Source organism: Acartia tonsa, chromosome 11, assembly GCF_053477335.1.
Source record: "Acartia tonsa isolate MP-2025a chromosome 11, ASM5347733v1, whole genome shotgun sequence".
Taxonomy (NCBI): Eukaryota; Metazoa; Arthropoda; class Copepoda; order Calanoida; family Acartiidae; genus Acartia; species Acartia tonsa.
The window spans coordinates 17,619,275-17,642,977 of NC_137270.1; the positions used below are offsets into that span (position 1 = coordinate 17,619,275).

At 31.7% G+C, this 23,703-nt stretch overlaps 1 protein-coding gene across 5 annotated transcripts; it reads right to left on the reverse strand.

Annotated features, from left to right (window-relative positions):
- Positions 1 to 770: 770 nt before the first annotated feature.
- Positions 771 to 22,177, reverse strand: LOC145331877 (protein phosphatase 1A-like). Of its 5 annotated transcripts, XR_013883943.1 has the most exons (17): positions 22,026 to 22,176; positions 17,639 to 17,705; positions 17,106 to 17,187; positions 16,183 to 16,273; positions 13,615 to 13,656; positions 12,999 to 13,071; positions 11,502 to 11,563; positions 10,855 to 11,040; positions 9,637 to 9,705; positions 9,012 to 9,101; positions 7,761 to 7,814; positions 7,266 to 7,329; positions 6,671 to 6,742; positions 5,184 to 5,272; positions 2,158 to 3,058; positions 1,007 to 1,072; positions 771 to 862 (listed from the first exon to the last, which is right to left on the reverse strand). XR_013883943.1 is itself a non-coding variant. In XM_080176752.1 (15 exons), the coding sequence occupies exons 1-15, from the start codon at positions 22,113 to 22,115 to the stop codon at positions 2,984 to 2,986; spliced, it is 1,206 nt and encodes a 401-aa protein (XP_080032878.1). In that variant the 5' UTR covers positions 22,116 to 22,177; the 3' UTR covers positions 2,121 to 2,983. The 5 variants fall into 5 exon arrangements, 2 of the variants coding, with proteins under 2 accessions (XP_080032878.1, XP_080032877.1); XR_013883944.1 differs by lacking the exon at positions 13,615 to 13,656 and adding an exon at positions 14,161 to 14,202 and having other exon boundaries at positions 771 to 1,072; positions 22,026 to 22,177; XR_013883945.1 differs by lacking the exons at positions 771 to 862; positions 1,007 to 1,072 and adding an exon at positions 4,735 to 4,802 and having other exon boundaries at positions 2,121 to 3,058; positions 22,026 to 22,177.
- Positions 22,178 to 23,703: the final 1,526 nt, after the last annotated feature.

Sequence of the window (23,703 nt, forward strand, 5' to 3'; positions counted from 1 at the left end):
AACCCCTTGAATCTAGGTGGCATTTGAAAACATATGAGAAGGGTTGACGAAGTTCTTAACACGATTTTTCTAGCGATTAATTACAACATCGTGATGTACTGGTAATTTAATTTTAAAGTAAATGATTTTTTTAGAACTACTTTTGTTCTAGATTATATTACCATGATCCCTTTACAATTTTGGTCAAATTTACTGGATAAATCTGGTTTTCATTCACATTGTTTTTCAGCGAAAACTCTTATATTGAATTAATTGCATGCCCATTGCCCTCCCTTACTCCCTGCTATACTACCCTCTTTCGATTTCCAACAGTATTAAGTAAATAAAAAGGATGAAAACGATCATATATAGCAAACACACAAAGTCATGGAATTGATCAACAGACAAAGGTTGTAATCGAGGATTTAATCCGTTGTCATAGCAAAGAAAAGGTTTGTTTTCAGAAGCAAACCAGACGAACGAATCATGTATAGAATATGGGCTTGTCATAGGAATTACCACTAAATTCTAGCTGTCGATCTTCAATAGCAGCCGAGAAATTCACAGACGGACTTGGTTGACAAAGTGAATTGTTGACTAGATTTGCTATTAAAATAACCTTTAAGTGCGATTTCACGTCCATTCGAAAACCAGTTATTTGTAATTACTACCCCTAAAAAAATATACGACAAACATACATTCTACTACTTTGCTGATAATGTTAACAACTACGCATTTACAAGAGAAATAATAAACTAAAATAAAAATGAACATTAATTATAAAGACGCTCGAGTTATTATTTATTTCATTATAAATTATAAATTTGCTGGGTTTATTAAAAATTTCACGGTTTCTTACTTTGTTTGAAATTTTGTTTTCAACCTAATTTATATATAAACATAAACAATCATGTGATTTGTAAACATACAAGGATACAAAGCCATAATTCAAAATCAATTTCTCCATTTATTAAATGACCATTAATTTATATAAAAAATGATTAACTTTGTATTATTGTATGTTTACATCTATGGCTAATAGTAATGTGTATTATTTTATTTTAGTTAACATTTTACACCACATTATATTTTACTCAAAAATTGTATAAAATAATATGAAAAGTAATAAGTAGAAAATAATTTTAAACACTACTAGTTAAAATATTAACTAAAATAAGATGATATTTATAGTATGAACGTATAGAATACATGAAATCAATTAAATCCACTCCCCCCCCCCCCCCCCTCCCAAAAATATTTAACCAAACTAAAACCTCTCATACACACTCGGTCCAAAAAGAAAACCTAACAATCTTTAATTTTTAAGATTATAAAAATTTTGTTATGAAATTACAGATGAATTTTAAAAATGGATGGATTCATGTGGAAGCCGAAACAAATTCAGCCGATGAAAAAATATAATTTTGTTAGGTTTTCAATTTGACATTAAACAGAGATCTCTAGTGACTATGTTAGGAAATATAACCGGGGCCGCAGTTTCTTACAGGTTTATTCTTGTTTTATATATAGAAAAGTGTTCTTAAAAATTGCTACAATTTAAGACTTTTGTTTTACAAGATATAGACTAATAAAAAAGAAAGCTTGAAGTTGTTAGTTTGTTATATTGTATAAAAGTGGAATTGTATTGAAAAATGATTCGGTGATATTACAATATGGAAAATACATTTTAAAAATGTTACTTTCTGCAAGATAAAGAAAAGCTTACTTATTTTTTTCGCAATGACTATCTTAATTTCAATCAAATACAGTCTTATTAAATACATTTACAAGTGTTTAAAAATCTTAAGTTTTCCAAAATATGAAGCCTTTTAAATCATCATAATGAGTTTTAAAAAATGTAAATAATAAAATGTCGTTTATAAGCAAAGACTAGATCTCAGAACATAATAAGAAAACAAAAAGTCAAATAGAAGAACCCAAAACAGAATCAATACAGAAATCAGTGTTAATAATAAAAAATAATCATAAAAAGGAAAAAAAAGAAGATTGAAGACAGCGTTTTCTATCTAAAATTTGGACAATTTCAATATATATAAATTGTATATAATGTATCTTACAACGTCTTAAGAAAGATATGTAAAATGCCATTTTTCAAACAATTTACATAAGAGAAAAAGTCCTAAATTACAAAAAGTGAATAACTTTAAATTGACACACATTTATGTATTTATAATATATAAGTATATAACATCATAGTAAAAATTAATGTGAAAGTTTTATTTCATTATTATTAGCGAAAAAAAAATAATGATTTACATATTTTTGTTTAAAAATAGGTATCTAATTTATTTTGTTACTTTAATGAATGGTGAAAACGGCCAACATTTAGTGTTTATTTTTCCAATCAGCTGATATATAAAATTATAAGATTGGTTCAATTCATTAATAGGTCAAGAAAATCAATTAGGTAAAGCAATAATAACACTAAATCTAAGTTGTAATTGCTCTACTTCAAATGAATTTTCTAAACTCTTAGTAGACATTATTAAATGAAATTACTTTTTTTCACAACTTCTCGCACTAGGTTCACACAAGTTCCTAGGGGTGGTAACACTTGTATGAAGTAAAAATGACCAGGTTTATTGATAACTGGTTTATGACACTGGTTAGGCTTCTAGCTGATAACTTGGCCGGTCAAATAAAAACACTAGTGTTTGTTAAACAGTAAAGGTGTAAAATACTGTGTTATAAAGTTATAAAATGTTGCGACCTGAAAATCATGGGATGGATCATGCGAACCAACACAAAATGGCGCCTGATTTAATTTTACGCGATATATGACGCGTGTGTGTACACAGCACAGAGTTCCCGGATTTATGATTTGTTGGAATTTATTATCTCTTTTTGTTGTTGTATGTAGATTTATTTAGTTTTAATATGGCGGCTAGTTGTTGTTTACACTCACACACACACATACACCATACACTCATTGTTGTAATAGTAGTAACACGAGGTGTTTGTGGGCGCCAAAATATGCGGCGCATCAGTTGTCCTCCAGCGCGGCATTTTTAGCGTTTGCAAAGAGCAGGGAGGCCAGGGGGTTTGGACATTCTTCTTGCTGAAATTAAAATTAGATTAATTAAATTAAAATTAGTTTCAATTCTTTAACTTCATATAAACCAATTTCTTTTATCTAGAGACATGAGACAATAACCTAAAAGACTAACCATAAACAGTTTTAAAATCTATAATAAAAATACTATTTCTTGTAAGTTTTTTCAATTACTTGAGATAATACAACATTAGAATATTATGTTTACTATAATAATACATAATATGAGGAATTCATGAATCATTTTTAGTATGGCTTTGAAACTGATTCTGAACCATACTAAAATCAAGTATCTAAAGTATCATAGAATTTTTTCCACGAATAATAAAATAAAGATAAACTCAGACCATTCGGAGCCAACAAATATGGAATTTATCATTTAATTTTCATTTTATTATATGCGGAAAGCTGTCTTATAATGCGATAAATAACTATTTTACAATAAATAACCCATTGACCATAGCCCTCTAAAGATTAAACGGACAAGAACAGAATTCATTAGTCATAAGGTATCATAATTGAACAAGACATTTCAATTTTAACAAACGAGGGGGGGGGGGGGGTAATGCAACCATCTCGTAATCAATGATTAAATGGCACTTAGAATTCGAATTTCGATCTGAAATTATTCTTGAGTAATCCTTGGTAGGTCTATTTTCCCTAAATCGAACAAAAAGTTGGGAAAGTAACGGCTAGCGGCTCAGCCGTTTAGCCCTTTTTTTTGCCTATTTTCAGGGCAAACATATTTTAAAACATATTTTTGGTTTAATTCATGTTTAATGATACCAATAACCATTTTTTATATTTCTAGTACCAACAGCTACCGGCTAGAACCGTTTGATAAGGTTTTTGAGCCACAAAATGTATTATGTGGAGATAGGTTTCGTGACTATTTTGCTTTTAAGATTTCCAAAAAATTGCAAAACGTCTGAGCCGCCAGCCGTTACTTTTCCAACTTTTTGTTTGATTAAGGGAAAATAGACCTACCAAGGATTATTCATACAAAATTTCAGATCGAAATTCGAATTCTAAGTGCCATTTAATCATTGATTACGAGATAGTAGCATTACCCCCCCCCCCCCCCTAGTTCATTTGAAAACTGATACTCTTTTGAAAAAAGTACGATTACTTTCGTGTATAAAAATACAAACTGCAAACACCTACAAATTTTATTTTAAAAACTTTTAATCTTGGGTATTAAGATATCAATTTTTGCCCTCTAACAATCATTATAGCTCTGCTATAGCCAAAGTTTTTTTTCGTAAACCTAATTGGACAAATATACATATGACGAGAAAAAATTACCATTTTATTTAAATTGGTGGAAGAACTAAAAAATATGCCTTTTAAGGGATAAGACAATAGCCGATAAATTAATGTATATCCCTCATGATGATACACAAAATTACCCCTTATGTATATTACAATTAGTGGATGAAACGTTAGGATACTCAGCTAAATGATTTAATAACTCAAAATTTTACTAGTCCTTAAAATTTGAGATATAAAATCAAAACATATTGTAAAATTGTTTACAAATACTAATTAAATATCATTCAGGTTTGAGTTTCTTTCATTTGAAATCCAATGACACTATTATATACACAGCAATAATTGAATAACTTATTTCCCCTAACAAAATGACAGGACATAACAATAGCCACCATTCCCTTTTGGTTTACCTTTTACAATTAGGTTGAAAACATTTTTTGACTTTTACATGTAAAAAATTGGGATTCTGTCAATAATCCTAAAGAAATTTTAAAATTTATTCAACTAATAAAATGCATAACTTCATAATTATAGCTTTTAATTGGGCGAATGTTCCATTGCTAATAATTCTTTCTGTTATATAATTGCACCTGCATTTGTGGATGTGTTTGTGTGAAATGGCAAATACAGAAAGAATTACAATTTCTACCATGTAGTTTTAAAAATATCTAAGGCATTCTTGTAATTTAGGAAAACAACCCTTTTCTCAAAATAACAACACTATCAATCAAAATTTTCACTTGGCAAAATAATCTACCTAAATAATTTTATATTCTAAAAAAAACCTTAAAAAAATCAACATTTTAATTACCCTTATTCAACAATGCACTTCATGTAACCTCTATAGAAAAAATCTTACCGTGGATTCATATTTTTCTGGTAATAACTTTTTGTAGACTTCCTCGATGAAAACCTTTTTGGCATACAATCCTCCACCTTGAGGTAAACCTAAAAATTTACAATAATCTAAAAGATAGATTCGGTATATTTCTTAGCTTTAAAGTATCAATAATTTTGCTTATTAAGTTTTAAAATCATATACCTATACATTAAGGAAAAAGTCAGCTTATAGCAACAACGAAATTAATTCGGGAAAAAACACGACACCTATACGTGATTTTCAGCTGTCGTTGGGGGGGGGGGGGGGGGGGGGGACAATAGACATCCTTTTTATCTGCTTCCCATTTGTTATTTTAGATTTATTTCGGCTGTGTTGGCTTTACTTTATTTCTACTACCCACCTCCCTTATTTTCAATTTATTTTGAGATAATGAAAGTAGAGCTCCATCGAGTTTGAATGCTCAACGAGCAATTTGAGTGAAACCACTGTAAACATACCTATATGGGTGTATTTGTCAGGCCGTTTTTCCAGTTTAAGAGGGGACGGGATGGGGTAAACGAAGGGGGATAGGGGGGATCGTTCTTTTAGCCCACTTGAGTGTTCACTTTATTATAGAACATGAAAATCTGATGCAAGATCCAGGTAATAATATATCCATTAGACCGACTCAAAATGCAAAATTTTTAGGCGCGCAATTCTAACCCATTTCTTTTATGATATAATAACTATTGATACCAAAAAAGTGTTCTGGTAGCTTTTTTTCAGCAATATGTCAACTTCGATTTTCATGATAAAGGGGAAGGGTCCCCACCTGGGGGAAAAATTTTCTTTTCTTTTAAACCATGGCTTTATATACCTTCCTAAATGCGTCTTGAAGAGTACATTACGGATAAAAAATATTGACCCTGGCAAAAGTTATCCTCAAAAGACTGACAATTTTGGCCATTTTAGCAAAATCAGCTGATTTTGACAGTTATTTAGGGAAAACTTTTGCCAGGGTCAATATTTTTTAAAATCGTTTTTTGATCCTTAATCTACTCTTCAAGACGAATTCAGGAAGGTATATAAAGCTATGCTTTGATAGAAAAAACTTTTTCATGAAAATCAAAATGGAAATATTGCTGAAAAAAAGCTACCAGAACACTTTTATTGGTATCAATGCCATGGTCATTATATCATAAAAGGAATGGGTTGAAATAGCGCGCCTATTGAATTTCAAAAAAAGTGGGAATTCTGAGTCGGTGTAATATCCATTCAGAGAGAGAGGGGTCAATAGGCAGTTTATTGCACTAGTCCCCAATGTTTTATATTAAAGTTATCTTATTCATCGGGTAAACAACTTTGGGGACTTGAGTAAATTTTGATTGGTTGGCTCAATAAGTTTAGTTTTCAAACGTTTCAACTTTCAACCTCTAATTTTAATCTACTTAAGGGTTAATTAATAGGATATGTACATCAATTTATCGGCAATTGTTTTATCCCTTTAGATCCCTGTCCATTCATACCTTTAATGTCTTCATCCATCAAATATTGTGTTACTTGTGAAAGTTCCACCTCATTGTCTTGCGCCACAAATTCTGAATAAAACAAGGTTGACAACATCCATAAGTAAATCTATTATGAAATAGACAAACGGACTAAGTGAGCTATAGAGCAGATTATCTGTTATCATTACAAAGAAAAAAAGAGAGAATTTGCAAAAACTTAAAATTACAAAACACAAGAAAATCAGTTGTGAAAAATAAAAACGGCTAAAAAGCTGCTTAAAAGCAGTCCAACCGCGATTAATGTTTTACACTTAATGCTCCTTATTGATGGGGATGTTGACAAGAAGTTACAGACTTCTATCTTTTACAAGAGCCGAAAAAATCACGATCCCACAAATCGTTTCAGATGAATTGACACCATACAAAGACAGCTGAGCTATTGGATATAGTATATGTGGATATATTGACAGGGGGAAAATTAGTTGGCAATTCAGGTTGCTAATATGGACCGGCCCTATTTATTGGTCAGATAGTTCATCCAGTAGGAGGGAAAGGAAAGGAAAAGGGAGTGGATAATTATTTTAGCCAGTAAAAAATGTATCTTTACACAAACCTGTGATCTTCTTTTCCAGTAATGCATCCAGCTCTTTATCTGCTTTTACTGCCTCGGGATCAACCTATAGTTACATAAATAATGAACAAGTAATTTCAGCCCACTTATTTTGAAATAAATCCTTATATAAAAGTAAAATGATCAGTAGCTGTCTAGTGTCTGTATGTAGTGTGAAGGATCTCGCTAAGCGCTGAACACTGTAGCTTATTTTTCTACCTACCTACTTTTTAAAAAAAAACATTAAAAATGGGCAGGGATCGAATTTCCAAGTACATGTAGAAGCCTCTAGGGGCGTTGCACTTGCCACTGCACTGGTTGTAAATGAAGGGGGAAAAGTATAGTTTTGTGCATCTGATTCTGCATTTTACCTAGGTCTACCAAGTAAGGGGGCTAGACATATTAATAATACGATACGATACAAGATTTTAAAGTACGGGTCAGAACTGGTTCAGAATTTAATCGGTTTTTAAGTGAAACTGGAAAATGTGCTTTTACCTTTGGAGCAGCAGGGAAAGCTATGATGATAATACTCATGTTATCTCTACTTCCCTAAATAATAAAATAATTAGATTTGCAATTAAACTTTTATTAATCCGAGGGATCTAAAGGGATAAGACAAGTGACGATAAATTATTATGCATACCATATAATCTGCAAGTTAAAAGTACCAACATAATTAACAAGTCCCCTCTCTCAAACAAAGGATGTTATAATGATCTTTTACTTTTCCCCAATTTCTCTTTTATAGGCGGATGAGACACTTTTTATAACACCTATAATAACACAAAAAAAAAGTAATTTGGCAGGGCAGTTGCTTTAGTGAAGTTAGTATGACCGGCCGAGCCGTTTCCCGCCAAAATCATTTTTGTTATTTTTCTGACGCCAAATCATTCGAGACAAACTTAAGTAAAGCATTTTTTTCCATAAAAAAAATTCCCTTACATTTACACTTTTCTTTAGTTGAATTCATTTGAGTTTTAGGCAGGGGTGTATATTCTGCACAAGATTTTTTTTTTTCCCCTTCTACAAATTTTTTTATTTTTTTTCCCCCCTAGATTTTTCTTAAAAAGTAGGGGGGAAAATAGAAAAATATTTAAAGAACTCTATATTTTATTTATTTTATTCCTCCTACCACATATTTTTTTAGTTTTTTTAACCAAGGAGGGGGGCGAAATGGAAAAAATGTTTTCAGTTTTCTTAATTTTTACATTTTTTCCCCTCCAACCACTTATTTTTAATTCCCCCCCCCCCCTGAGCAGGGGATCCCATGCAGAATATACACCCCTGGTTTTAGGTTAGGTTACAAAAAGTGTCATCCGCCTTCAGGGTTTCGGATCCGCATTGATTTTATGCGGATCCGGATCCGGATCCTCAAAATTTGGTCAGTGCGGATCCGGATCCGGATCCGGATCCGGATCCGGATCCGGATCTTTGACAATAAAAATAAAATCACCAAATTTTTCAAAAAAATTTTATTCTTTAATTCGAAGTCAAAAATACTTTTAATTTTCAAGTCTGAACCTAAACCTTAAAGATTGGCTCTCATCAAGAGAATGTCTGAGATTTTTTATAAATTTAGGTAGATTTTTCCATTTTTTCCGCATTTTTTGGAGTCTAAGGATCCGGATCCGGATCCGCATTTTTTTTGCGGATCCGGATCCGGATCCTTGGACTCAAAATATGCGGATCCGGATCCGGATCCGAAACCCTGTCCGCCTTTAATAAGTTAGAGTGAACTATATTTACCTTATGCAAGCAAGTATCAATGACTTCATTACAAACAGTCTCCAAGTTATCATTCACCTTCAATCTTGCACTGATAAAATCACAAATATCCTAAAAAACATGATAGTTTTTTCGCGCATCGTATTGAAAACAGCTTTCCACGGATATAAAATGTACAATTATACGAATAAATACAGTTTTTTTACAGCCCCGATATGCCGAAGGCAATTTGAATATATTTATTTTATTCTATTAATTTTTTTACCTCACCCACCATATTTTTTCTTCCAAGGATGGAGGGAAAATTTTACAGACTTGTTTCTTTTTATTTTTGGTCCCTTCTTACATATTTTTTATTACACCCCCCCCCCCCCCTTTAGAAGGGGTTCCCGTGCAGAATATACACTCCTGTCTCCTTTTCTGTCCGAACAAGCGGGGTATAAGGTTAAGTAAAACCCAACACATACCCAACTCTTTGATTGCACAACCATGGTCTGAAAGTCCTAACTGTGTGTTGTCTTGTGTCTGTTTTCACCCAAGGCATTCATTGTACTATTAATGTTGCGCAGAGAATCAAACCCGTCAGTTCACAACGAGCGGATACGCTACGCGTTACTGTTAAGCTATGGATGCGGGTAAAGCTGACCTGATTAGTCATAACGTCCCAAACGCCGTCACAGGCCAGCACCAAGAATTCATCCTCATCAGTTCTTTCCTGGAACAGAAAACAAGTGAAAGAACCAGGGTGCCGGAGCCGTATAATTTTGATGCGGCTCCAGCTCCGGCTCCGCTGAGCCGTATTTGGAAATACGGCTCCGGCTCCAACCTTAAAATTAATATATCAATTTTTTTCATTATTGAATTTGATAAAATGAAATAAATAATATAAAATATTTTGCTTTTATTTGATTAAAGCTATATAAAAGTAGAAGGATGTGTGTCTATTTGTTAAGTAACAATAGTTTTTCAGTTTATTATATGGAAATAGACCGTTGCCTAATTATAATATTACTTTAAAAAATCATTTTTAGCTAATCCGGAGCCGAAGCCGTTTTTAACGAAAAATACGGCTACGGATCCGGCTCCACCAAAAATGTTGCTGCTCCCGGCTCCCGGCTCCGGAACACTGGAAAGAACATTAAAATTAAGGAGCTGTTTTTATATCCAAGGGGTTGTTAATGAAGAATTATGAAAATTGTAATAGTTATGTGCCTACGTCAATTACTTGTTTGAAGGGTAGATGGTGTAAATCTATTCATAGAAATATAAAAAATCATGGAAAATAATAATATATCTTAACATATCAGCCAAAACAGATTCCATCTAACAAAATTAACCATGTAAAGTTAAAAAGTTACTCAAGGATATTAAGGGATAGGCATTGCAATTTAAAGCAGCATCCGTTACGGGAACATCCGCTAATTTTGGACTAAGAGTCAGAATCCATTATTCAGGGGTGTATATTCTGCACAAGATTTATTTTTTTCCCCTGCTACAAAATTTTTTATTTTTCTTCCCCCCCAAGTTTTTTCTCACCAAGTAGGGGGAAAATGGAAAAATATTTAAAAAACTCTATATTTTATTTATTTTATCCCTCCTATCACACATTTTTTAAAGTTTTTTTCACCAAGGAGAGGGGGAAATGGAAAAAATGTTTTCAGTTTTCTTAATTTTTACATTTTTTTCCCCTCCAACCACTTATTTTTATTCCCCCCCCCCCCCCCCTGAGCAGGGGATCCCATGTAGAATATACACCCCTGCCATTATTTCAATATTCCAATAGAATAAAGGAACCAATTTGGTGAAAGTGCCTCGAATTACCTTCTTAGTAACACCACAAAAAGACATACGTTAAAACATTTACCTTAACAAAAAATTCAGGTTCTGGAGAGACCAACTGTTCCGTAGGACCTTTACCCTCCACATTTTTGTATTCAAAATCGCCGAGTGCCCGGGAAACCGCCAGGGAGCCGTTCACCCGCTGAATCATAACGGTGCCACCAGCGTTCTGTATTCTTGCCCTTTCTGGCTCATTTGAAGGTTTATGGTCCTAAATAGAAATATAAAATTAAAAATAAAAATGGAGTGGAAGAGACACTTTTTGTTATTAAACAAAAAACAAAGAAAATCTGTCCAAAACAGCGCTGAAATTTTGAATGCCAGTAGCTTTAATGTCTTTAATACGATTTGAAATTGTCTAATATGACAACCCCGTGTCTTTGGCATCCTGAGGCTTAAAAACTAGTTTGAATCTTATAATTGTACATTTTATATCCGCGGAAATCTGTTTATAATACGATGCTAGAATAATCGTATTTTAAACAGCTTATTAGCCCCGAGATGCCAAAGGCACTGGCTAAAAAACTGTATGTAATCTTATAATTGTACATTTATATCCGTAGAAAACTGGATCTAATACAATGCTAGACATAGTTTTTTCTTATGGATGAGAACCGGTTCTAAACCACCGGATATTAATCGGTTTGTAATGATTATGAAAAATATTATTACCTGTGTGACTAGAGCAGGTTTACCGTTAACACAGAAAACGCCTCGACTATCGCCACAATTAGCTAGAAACACGTTCATTACATATCACATACACCGATCATTTGAAAATATTAAAGTATAAGAATAGTTATTTCTCGCATCGTATTATAAACGGCTTTCCGCGGATATAGAAAGTACAATTAGGAGATTAAAACTAGTTTTTTTAGACCCGAGACACCGGCTAAAAAAAACTGGTTTCAATCTTATGATTGTACATTTCTATATTCGTAGAAAGCTGGATATAATACGATGCTAGACATAGTTTTTTTTTGTATGAATGAGAACCGGTTCCTATCCACCGGATTCGAATGAATACGAGAAACTTAATTCCTCTAAACTATAATACGTGTGCCCATTCACCCCCTTTACCCCAACCCTTAACCTACTACTGATAAACAAACAAGCCAATAAATGAAGTCCATATTAGCAACCTAAATTAACAACAAATTTTCCCTGTCAATACATCCACGTAAATCCTATCTTAATAAGTTCAAAATGATTTTGGGACAATAAACTTAATATTAATTGCAATGATTATTAAATACAAATAATCTTAAGTTATTTATTACTGAATTGTATCTTTATCTCTTATTTATTGCCAATACTTTGATATTTGATCTTTGCTCAATATTAAATATAATACACATGTAAACACTAAACATTAGTAAATGCGAAACTTAATAGAGCCAGTCCGTCCGTCCATATAGGATAGCTCTTATCGTTAATTTTGGCATGTTAAAATTGCCCTATCACTTTCAAACTTTACATGATAATTCTTGCAACAGTAAGGTTTAATTTAGAATACGTTGCAACTCTATAATCATGACTAGAAAGTTCGTACATCCATTTAGCACCTACCGATTTTGATCTTTTTTTATTATCCTTTTCATGAGATTTTCTGAATAATGATTCCTAGTTCAATAAGTGCCATCTTATTTGTCTCATGGGGTGTATGACAGAAGTCTAATTCAAGTTATGATTTCACAATTCAAGCTTCTAATAATGACAAGGTCAGTAAGTTTTGTCATAATCTAATGTGGGTGTATAACCAGGGTTGTTAACCCATAACCCAACCCAAAAAAACCAAACTCAGTTTTTTTTGTGGGATTTGGGTAGGTTATATAAAAACGCGTTTTTTGGGTTTTATTCTACTTTATATTAGTAGAAAATTTAGTAAATTATAACAGATTCCTACAATTGTTTTTACATTTAGTTCAATATTTTCCATAACTAGAAGTTGGAAATTAGAGTTATAAATAAAAGAAACATTTAAAAATAGATTCATTCTCTTCTGTTTTGATCATAATTGTATGTCTAAACCAATCAGTTTTCATCATTATATAGTTTATTTTAAAGTTCTTTATTTAACATAACATAAAACCGGGTTGGGTCAAACTTTTGATTTAAAATCCCAGGTTTTTAACAACCCTGTGTGTAACTGTATATTGTAATGTGTGCCTAGGGTGAGGAATTTATCAGTGATGAGAGCACACACAGCTGTGGTTCCGGATTTGTCCTCTCCGCTCGCCACCTACAATTTATATAAGTGCCAACAACAGATCTATAGTAGAGATGTATATGCATCGCCTTCCCTTTTTCAATGACCTTTTCCGTCTGCTACCAAATTGTTTTCTGCCACTTGGCTGTGTTAATACATACACACCACACCATTTGGTTGATTTTCAATGAAACACTTGAGAGTCGGCACAAGGAAAGTGCGATGGAAAGATCCAGTCATCTAATCTTTCTCCCTCTAGTGTTTTACTCTAATGTGCCAACAAACGTATTTGCATTAAGTATAGATACATAATACGGACGACAACTACGTGGCCCAAGTGGTGGGGACCCTTCTGCGAGCAAAATCTATTTATTATATCTATGTGCTCAGTATTCGAAGGGTAAAAATAGTCTAAAACCATCCCGGCTGCCCTAAAATGAAGAACTCAATCGGTTCAATAGTAAATAAATCTTATGATTCAAACAAACAAAAAAACTTACTACTTACTATAGGATATATTTTTTTGGAACGCGAATGTTTTATAGAGTAGCAATGCTCCATTAATAATGTACTTACCTCTGGACTTTCTCTTAATTTTTCATCTAATTCAAGAAAGCCCTGGTGTTAATATTGTCATCAGTTAGTGTTAATAAAACAAATAAGAAACAGAGACAAGAATTTGGAAAAACAATTTTTAGAAAAAAACACACACAAAGAACACGCAAAAGTTTGATCTATAAGTTTATTATTTTTTTTCTCAGTAAATTAACCTACCTAATGAAAATTTTGAACTATTTTTAAGGTAATATTACAAAATATACCTAGTAATTCTTTTCCAAGTGGGCTTTATTCTACAAATTGTTTTCCCGAAAAACTTTCAGTATGGCTTAGCAATACTGAAAAATTATGTATCGCATCATTTTTTAGACAATTTTTCATGGATAATATAATACAATTCTAAAATCAATTGGTATCAGTTTTGTTACCCAGTCTCTCGGAGCCAACAGAACTGAAATTAATTCGAAAAATCTTCATTTTCTTATTCGCGAAAAACTGTCTATAATACGATGCGATGATTATCTCTGTCTCCCGTGTAAAGGTGAGAGAGCAGGCTGAACTTACCTCGGGTATTTTCCTTAATTTTTCATCGAGTTCGAGAAAGCCCTGTGGGGGTGTTTAGTTCATCAGACTTGAGGTTGAATTATAGCAAGTCATGATTTACCAAGGGTGGGGGGGGGGGGGGGGGGGAGTTTTGACACATTTGCGTAAACAGTGAGTATAGGGTGGGCATACAAAAAACCCACCCAGGGTTTTTTAAAAAACCCATTGAAAAAAAACCCAAGGTTTTTTTGGGTTTTTTGAAAAAACATTGAAATTTCACGTTAAAATTTACAAATTAAACCTCTATTTACTCAAAGACTAAAATCTAAGAACATTTTAAAGCAAATTTTACCTAAAAACGTAAAAAAATATGAAGTAAGGGGGGGGGGGGAGAGGTTAATGCAACCATCTCGTAATCAATGATTAAATGGCACTTGAAATTCGAATTTTGCATGAATAATCCTAGGTAAGTCTATTTTCCCTAAATCGAACAAAAAGTTGGAAAAGTAATGACTAATGGCTGGCAGCTCAGATGTTTTGCCCTTTTTCGGCTATCTTAAGAGCAAATTAGTCACAAAACCTATCTCCACATAATACTTTTTGTCGCTCAAAAACCTTATTGAACGGTTCTAGCCGGTTGCTGTAGGTACTAGAAATTTTAAAAATGGTTATTGCTATCATTTAACATGAATTAAACCAAAATATGTTTTTAAAAGTTTATTCCTACGTAATTAATGATGAATTTGCCTCCAAAATAGGCAAAAAAAAACGGCTGAGCCGCCAGCCGTTACTTTTTTCAACTTTTTGTTCGATTTAGGGAAAAAAAACCTATCAAGGATTACTCATAAAAAATTTCAGATCGAAAGTTCTAAGTGCTATTTAATCATTGATTACGAGATGTTTGCATTAACCCCCCCCCCCCCCTTATAAAAATGATGCTCTACTTATTGTTCAAATGTTTATGAAATTACTTTCAAAACTTAATTTAAGAAAACGCTTTGCTACTAAATTGATGATATATAAATTGTGTAAATTACATAATTATAATTGATTTTTTAACTAAAACATAACAATTTATGAAAGGAAATAGTTACAGTGGCGTGCAGAGGGTTTTATTAAGGGGATGTAAAAAGGGGAATACCTTAATAATTTAATGGGAGGGGGGGGGGAGTGTTGACAGCTTAGGAATAGAGGAGGAGGTTCCATGTTTTGAAGCTTTTAACCTCCCCTCCCCCTTAATAGAATATTTTGTGCACCGTTGCTAATAAGGGATCATAATTGATCGAAATGCCAGTTTTTTTTTTATTATCTATCTTGTTTATTGTGAAATCTTGCTTACCTTTTACCTACAACATAAACATTAATATTTAATCAATATATCAAATGTATTTGACTCCTAAATGAAAAAACCCAATAAAACCCGAAAAAAACCCAATAAAACCCAGGGTTTTAAGGGTTTTTACGGGTTGGGTTGGGCTTTTTTTAAAAACCCTGGGTTTTTCCCCACCCTGTGAGTATAGGCTTTATCTTTGGACTGAGGGGATAGGTTATTAGGGATAAAATCATTCTTGTATGATGAATTTTCCCAAGTTTTAAGATTTTTTGGATAGGCCTCCAAGTTCAGGAGCTGCAGGCCTCCAGGTCCTCTCTGGTCAAATGTGTCAAAACTTCCCCCCCCCCCCCTGAATGGTGCTTAACACATAACAGATAGCCCCAACCTTTTTTTATTTTAAAATAAGAGGAAGGTTAGTTTTTTATTCCTATGACTTCCCGCTGCGGGGCTAAAAAGTATCAAACATAAATAACCTAAATTAATATACAAACAAACGAGCCCCAACCCCAATAATTAATTCCCTTTACATGAGGGGTATCAATGCAAAACAAGGTTCTTTGTATGAAAGCGATAATCAAATTATAATAGCTGATAATAACATCCTATTTCAGACATAATACATCAAGGAGATTTGCTCTTAAAAAATTAAGAAAAACAAAAATTTCCGAAAATATAGTAAGTTAATGATAATACAATATCTGATGAAATGCCTTGAGTATTCCGTTCTGTATTCCTTTTTGCATCTCCTCCGTTGGTAAAGTATGTTCTTGTTGAAGCGAACACGTGAAATCATCATTTGTTCTAAAAATTTTATTAAAATATTAGTAACTATATATAAACCTTCTCAGGACCTATGAGAAGCTACCCTATAAAGGAGAACCATATCGGTTCAACGGTTAGCGAGATCCTTCGGTAGAAACAGACAGACATCCTGTTACTTTATTAGAAAGACAAATAAAGGAAAAATGCCCTCCCATTATTTCAACTTATTTAAAACGTGGGGGGGGGGGGGGGGGGAGGGTCAGATCACTGTGAGAGAAAACGCAAAATTTTCTGTAATTTGTTGGATCAGAGATTAATTTTCCTTCCTTTTATTTTTTATATCCTTGTATACATTTTAACCCTGTTACTAAGCACTATAAAAAGAACAGATATAAATATTTAACAACCGGTTAAAACTAGATTAGAAAGCCAGATTATGTCCAGATTATACTGGTTAAGATTACGTCATCATTGACACGATAGTTTAAAATATTATGTTATTATTATATGAATATTATGTTGTATATTTAATTCAAGAGGGAATATAGATTTGTTTAAAGTTTTTAATAAGATTTCAACATAATTTAGCGAATTATTCTGCGCCAATAGCGTATAGGAGCTCAACTTCTTCAAAATATTGCACAGAAATAGCCTAACCGGGACCTATGTGAAACTTCACTAAAAATGAAGAACACATCAGCTCTGTAGTTGTCGAAGTCCGAAATAATACTTTACTCAATATAACTATTAAAGAAAAGATTTTTATGTGTGTTCAGAAAGATCTCGAAAACAGATAGACCAATTTTTCAACAATTTTTAGTAGGTTAGTTTTAGCCGTCAGCAGGTTTAATGCTATTTTCATGTGATATACCTGATACAGTCTAATAGATGGTGAGCACAGTGAGCTGAGACTCTTGACCCTGCATGTCCATCAAACACAGCAAACCAACATACTAAAAATAAAGCATGTATGCTAGAATTGTACTACCGATTTTAAACTTTGCACGAAGATTCCAGTAAAAGTTAAACACGATCGTCGCTTCTATGGAAATTGTCATACTTGTTAAAAAAATAAAAACTTTGCCATATGAAAGCTCAAATAGAGAGCTGTTCCCTTAGTTCACTATAATAAACCACTGTCATTTTGTATGGTCTATTACTTTACTAGTGGATGCGCCCCAAGCATCAAGTCTCTGTATTCGAAAATACAAAATAAATAGCATAAATCATTCCCAATTCTTAAATCTTCAAATTAAATAGCCTAAAACAATCTGGGGACCATTGTGAAGTTTCCAATAAAGAACTTAATCAGTTTAGTATTAATAGAAATCTTAAGCTTCAGACAATAAATTCTTACTACTTTATATAAGAGGATTAGAAAGTGCCCATAGAGCTCAAACTAACCTGTCTCCTTCTGGTCTGGTATACCAATTATAGCGGAGTGTGCATCTTCCATTTCAATACGCCAGCCCTAAAATTGGATTTTTTAGATAAAAAAAAATATTCCAAGTACTTTGCCCCGAATTTGATGATATTTTTGACGTGACTTTTTTATACACATCAAACTCAAGAAAACATTTGATACTATTTCGACTAATTATAAACGATATTTAACAGTAACCTAGTTTATTCACCAAAAATATGCTTAGGATCATTGTTGGTTGGAAGATGGTACAAAATTCCCTTTTTTAAGATATGATTATCTTTAGATGAAAACGTATTTAAAGGGGACTATCCACGAACAAGAGTAAGTGATTCTAAGCACTTCCAGCATTGATCCTTGGCATTTTTTAGTGAATATACTAGGTTCATGTTTATTATTTGGTTTATCGACTAAAAAGTTAGGTTTCACCATGGTTTTATATAAAATTAATTTTGAAATGTTAAGCATAGTTTGGTGCAAATTCATCAAATGTTTTGATGAGTTCAAACTGTTGTTTAAAAGCTTCGGCACAAAAGTATATCATTTTGATTAAAAATGAATGTTTAGAAAAGGGTTGGTAGCTTTTAATATTTTAAACAGTTTAAATAATGTACTTTTGCAATTTAAAGCATTTGATGCTTTTTTGTCCTTTGAACTCAACAAAGCAGTTGATGATATTGTATCTAAAAATGCTTTACATTTTAAAGTTTTAACCATGGTGAAGCATAACTTTTTAGTCGATAAACCAAATATTTAACATAAACCTAGTATATTCACTAAAAAATACTATGGATCAATCTTGGAAGGTGCTTAAAAACACTTGCTCATGTTCGTAGATAGTCCTCTTTAGAAGTTTATTCTTTTTGATATGTTGTCAATCTCTAAATAGGTATTGTATCCTAAAATCAAAACAAACAGACTTTGTACAAACAAGAGCAAATAATATTAAATTCCTTTCAAATATATTTTAGTTGTATAAGCCAAGGTTTCTGATATTTACAGTCAAATTAACGAAAAAGATGAGCCATGTCACGAATATAGGAGGAAAAAGATAAATCTAAGTGATTTTTGTGGAAAGTTGAGTTCAATGTGTATTAAAAAAATAGCAGAAAAACTATTTTGGGGTAGGGCACCTCCACCCTCCCAATGCCCCTCCCCCCCCCCCTATATCTCATGTGCCACTTAGGTCATGAATTATTAAAATAAAATTTTTTTGTGGCAGGTTTTCTGATTTCCATTAGAGCATTTTCTGTCAGAAAAAAGCAAGTAACCCCATTCTTCCCCATTCAAGAGAGCATAAGGGATAGTTGCATGAAGTGCATTTAACTTTAATATAGTGAACTGCATATTTTTTTCTGTTCAATAGTTTAAACTACATCTAAAGAATTTCAATTTTCTACCAAGTAGTTCCAATAATGTTATTCTTAACTCAATTTCTGATCATTTTCCTATTTTTCATGTTAGTTCTCAAACACAAAAAACAGAAAAGCCTAAAACATTTATCAGCAGGGATATAAAAAGTGAAAAAATTATTCAATTTAATGCAATGTTAAACACGAACAACTGGGGTAATGTTCTTAATGAATTAAACCCACAAATTAGTTTTGAAAACTTTCATGAAGTATTTGATTGTGCTTTTAATTTACATTTTCCCATCAAAGAAGTTAAATTTAATAAAAATATTCATAAAATAGAGGGATTTATGACGGGAGGGCTTATGATTTCTAGACGAAAAAAACTTGAGCTAGGGACAATTTATTCAAAAAATAAAACACCAGAAAATAACATTGCATATACAACATATAGGGACATTTACAATAAGGCAATAAAAGATGCAAAGAAAATTTTTTACAGGGAACAACTTAATCAAAATAAAGAAAATCTAAGAAAAACCTGGCAAACTTTAAGACAAGTTATCTCAAAATCAAATGACAAGACATCGTCTATAGATGAAATAATTGTCAATGATACATCTTACAGTAATAATCATGATATTTCTAACAAATTTAATACTTATTTTACTTCAATTGCTGATGAAATTGCCAGCCAAATTAACCCTTCCCCACTTAATCCGTGCGACTTTATTCCTGATACAGACAGTGTATTTAAGCTAAGAGAAATAAATATTCATGTTCTTTTTAATTTAGTGAAAAAAATGGAAAATAAAAAGAGCTCTGACATGTTTGGATTATCAAATTGTTTATTAAAACAAATTATAAATAGTATTGCCGTACCTCTTGTTCACATTATTAACCAATCTATTAAAACAGGTCAAATTCCTTCACAATTAAAAATTGCTAAAGTTTTGCCAATTTTTAAATATAGTAACAGCTCTAAAATGGATAAATGTAACCCTGGCAATTATCGTCCAATAAGTTTGCTACCTATTTTTTCAAAATTATTAGAAAAAATTGTATCTGAACAACTCACAAGATATCTTGAATTTAATCAAATTATCTATGAACATCAATATGGATTTCAAGCAAAAAAATCTACACTACATCCTATGATTCACCTTTTGAATTATCTAGGACAAGCAAAAAATGAAAATTTAATTACTATAGGGGTATTCTGTGATCTTGCTAAATGTTTTGATACAATTTCGCATACAATTTTATTAAAAAAACTTAAAAAAATTGGTATACATGGTTTAGAATTAGAATGGTTTAAAAACTATTTAAGTAATAGAAATCAGTTTGTTTATACAAATGGCGAAAAAAGTGATTTATTAGGAATCAGCAAGGGTGTCCCACAGGGAAGTATTTTGGGTCCAATTTTGTTTCTAGTTTATATCAATGATATTAAAAATTGTACTAGCTTAATGACACTACTCTTTGCAGATGACAGTAATTTTTTGATATCAGGAAAAGATTTGAATGAGATAATTGAAATACTCAACATTGAACTTAAAAATATTTGTGATTGGTTTCGTTGCAATGAAATGTCTCTTAATCCAACTAAAACTAAATTTATGATCTTTAATAAAAGGGAGGATTCCATAACTTGGGAACAAATTAAAATTAAATTAGATTTTAATAATGAAAATGAGAATGATACAGATAAAATTAGATATTTGGGTTATATCAACCAACAGAGTGAAATTCCTGCAATTAAATTTTTGGGTGTGTTTATTGATTCTCAACTTAACTTTAAATACCATATTGAATATTTAAGGAAAAAAATATCTAGAAGTTTGTTTTTAATCAATAGAGTTAAGCATATATTATGTGAAAAATCCTTAGTAACACTATTCCACTCTTTTATAAATAGCCATTTATTGTATTGCTTGCCAGCATGGAGCTGTGGCTTAGAATCATCTATTAAGCCTTTAGTAGTTCTACAAAAAAAAGCTATTAGAATTATACACAAATCCGCTTATAACAGCCATACGCCACCTTTGTTTAGGAAAATTAATGTTTTGCCTATTAAGGAGCTATCTATTTATACAAAACTACTATTTTTTTATGATTTTATTCGCTGGAGGCTACCAAATTCTTTTGATGGTGTATGGATTAGAAATAATCTAAGAAATCAGAGACAACTAAGAAATTCTAGTGAGTTTTATATTCCAATAGCCAAATTTAAAAAAATTGAAAGGTTTCCATTATTTTCATTTCAAAGACTATGGAATAATTTTTGTCATGAAAAAGATCTTTTAAATGAGAATATTCCTAAAAAAACATTTGCATTAAATCTTAAAGATGAACTTTTTAAATCTATATGTAATATTGAAGAATGTAATGAATGTACTTAAAATATATTGATTTGCCTGGATTTATTAAAAACCTTACATTATTAATTACAGAAATGGTTTTGAAATTTAAGAAAAACTAGCCTTAAAATTTGTTGTAACCCTTCTTTCCTTCTCTTTTTCCCCTGTCCATTTAATTTTACCTACATTTATTTTGACATTATTATTTCTTATTTTTCTTATTAACTTAATGCCAACCTAAAAAAGGCAATGCAAACATCTCGGATACGCATATTCCTACTTTTAGGGAAGCCTAATCAGTGCCACACATAACATCTAGTGTTAGTCATGCAATTTAAATTTATAAATATTATGAAAAATTGTAAAGTACACCTGGTACTAAGCAGTAGCTTGGTGTACTATTGTATGTACTGCTTCGTAAGACGGGGCGTAATCTGTCACTGAATAAATGTTTTTTATGTTTATGTTTTTATGACTTAAAAATCATGTTATTTTTGGATATATGCATTGATGCAACTTATATGGCAGTCCTGTTTTCACAAAAACAGCATTCTTAGATGGTATTCTTGTAACTTTTGCTTGCAATCAAACTTATTAAATGCACTTCATGCAACTATCTCTTTAAGAATTTTAGCTCATTGTCCTACTGAACTGACCTGCATAGAGGAAAGCCCATATCTAAGGCCACCCCCATTCTTGGACTCGTTGTACTTCTCGGTCTTAGGTTTGTCAAGGAATGCTCCCATTGTGGTCAGGTCATGTACATTTTATGAAGGATCTGAAATATTAACACATTTAATTATCAACCACTAGACTTAAAAAAAAAGTCATAAAGTACACAACAACATCCCTTTTGCCCCTTACATTTTCACCAAAATTATCGGCTGAATTGCTCAGTATCATACAAACATTTGTACAGAAAGACCATGCAATAGAAGAGATAATATTCGTTATCACACATCATACCATTTCTTAGTTATTATGAAGCACTTTTTTGTTTTGGATTGCTTGACTAGCTTGAACCAGATTCACAAAAGATAATAAAAATAATGCTTGTCAAAATTCCAAACTAAAAGTTGAAAAATAAAAGAAGTTCAATCAAATCTAAAATTAAACTTTTAAAACATTTGGACGGACATGTATTTTAGTTTGTCTTTAACTTTATATAAGTAAATTAAAGGGGACTAAACACGAACAAGATTGTCTTTTAGATGTAATGTAAAGCATTTTTAGGCACAATGATACAGTCATAAACCAATGCAGCAAAATAGAAGAGAATTTTTTTTATTTCCTGTTGATACCTTAACATTTGTAAACAGATTATTCATGATTTGATACCTAACCTCAGAAGTTCCTTATATCTCCCTAAGTTGATAAGTACCAATTCTAAAAGAAAACTAAGTAATTAAATTACAGACTTTCATGCATTAGCAAAAAAAGTAATCAAAAATGTCAACTTTAAATTAGTAAAAATGACACTATAAGTAAGAAAATATATATACATGTTAATAACTTTTTAAAATTTACTTTTTTGAGAATTAATTGTTGCTTAACAAGGATGACAACATCCATAAGTGAAGACGCACAAAAAAAAAGATATGTATGGACAAACTGACAAAGTGATTTAAACAGCAGATGTTCAGCGTTCGTAACAAAAAGGAGAGGGGAGAAAACAAAGACAATACCATAACAAACAATATATATGCAGCATTAACTCTTAAATAGCAGCTGAGATATTAACAAAAAGTTAAAGTTAACTAGTTATTAAGACGGACTGACTGACGTACGGGCAATCAGACAAAGTGAATAATAATAGCTGGATAGAGTAGCTACGTTACTAAAATGTTTAAACACATTAATAAACTAAAATGGTTGACCAAGCCCAGTTCCTAGCATCGTTGTTAAATGATAACATTATTTGATCGTATAATAAAAATTATGAGAAAGATAAGGAAAATTATGTCATTTTTAGACAATGAAAAATTAACACCAAAATTAAGTAAAATAATCGATATAAGGTTTTTAAAATTGCCCTAAAAAGCAAAATTAAGTACAATAAAATGTATAAATAAATCACAGAGGGTCAGTACTTGCAAAAAATACAATATTTTTAGGTAAAAAAAGGTGGTGGGCACAGTGGGGCGCTGAGCAAGTGTGTGCACGAGTCAACATAAATAGTGTCTCTGTCAGCTGACAACACAAATCCATGGTTATCAACTTTTTACTCTGGATTTTCCAGCAGTTTTTATTTACAAACTTTCTTTTCCAAGATTTTTTTTATGAGAAAAAATTAATCTTCTTTGAAAATTTTTTATTTAAAATATGAAGTTCAAT

What these genes read in the sequence shown, in the direction of transcription:
- LOC145331877 (XM_080176752.1), bottom strand. Translation starts at nt 22,115, where the DNA reads ATGGGAGCATTCCTTGACAAACCTAAGACCGAGAAGTACAACGAGTCC. An exon ending in GGGACGTTATGACTAATCAG is followed by an intron (nt 9,102 to 9,636) that starts GTCAGCTTTACC and finishes CATGTTTTTTAG; the next exon opens with GATATTTGTGATTTTATCAG. An exon ending in TTGATACTTGCTTGCATAAG is followed by an intron (nt 7,815 to 9,011) that starts GTAAATATAGTT and finishes TTTATTATTTAG; the next exon opens with GGAAGTAGAGATAACATGAG.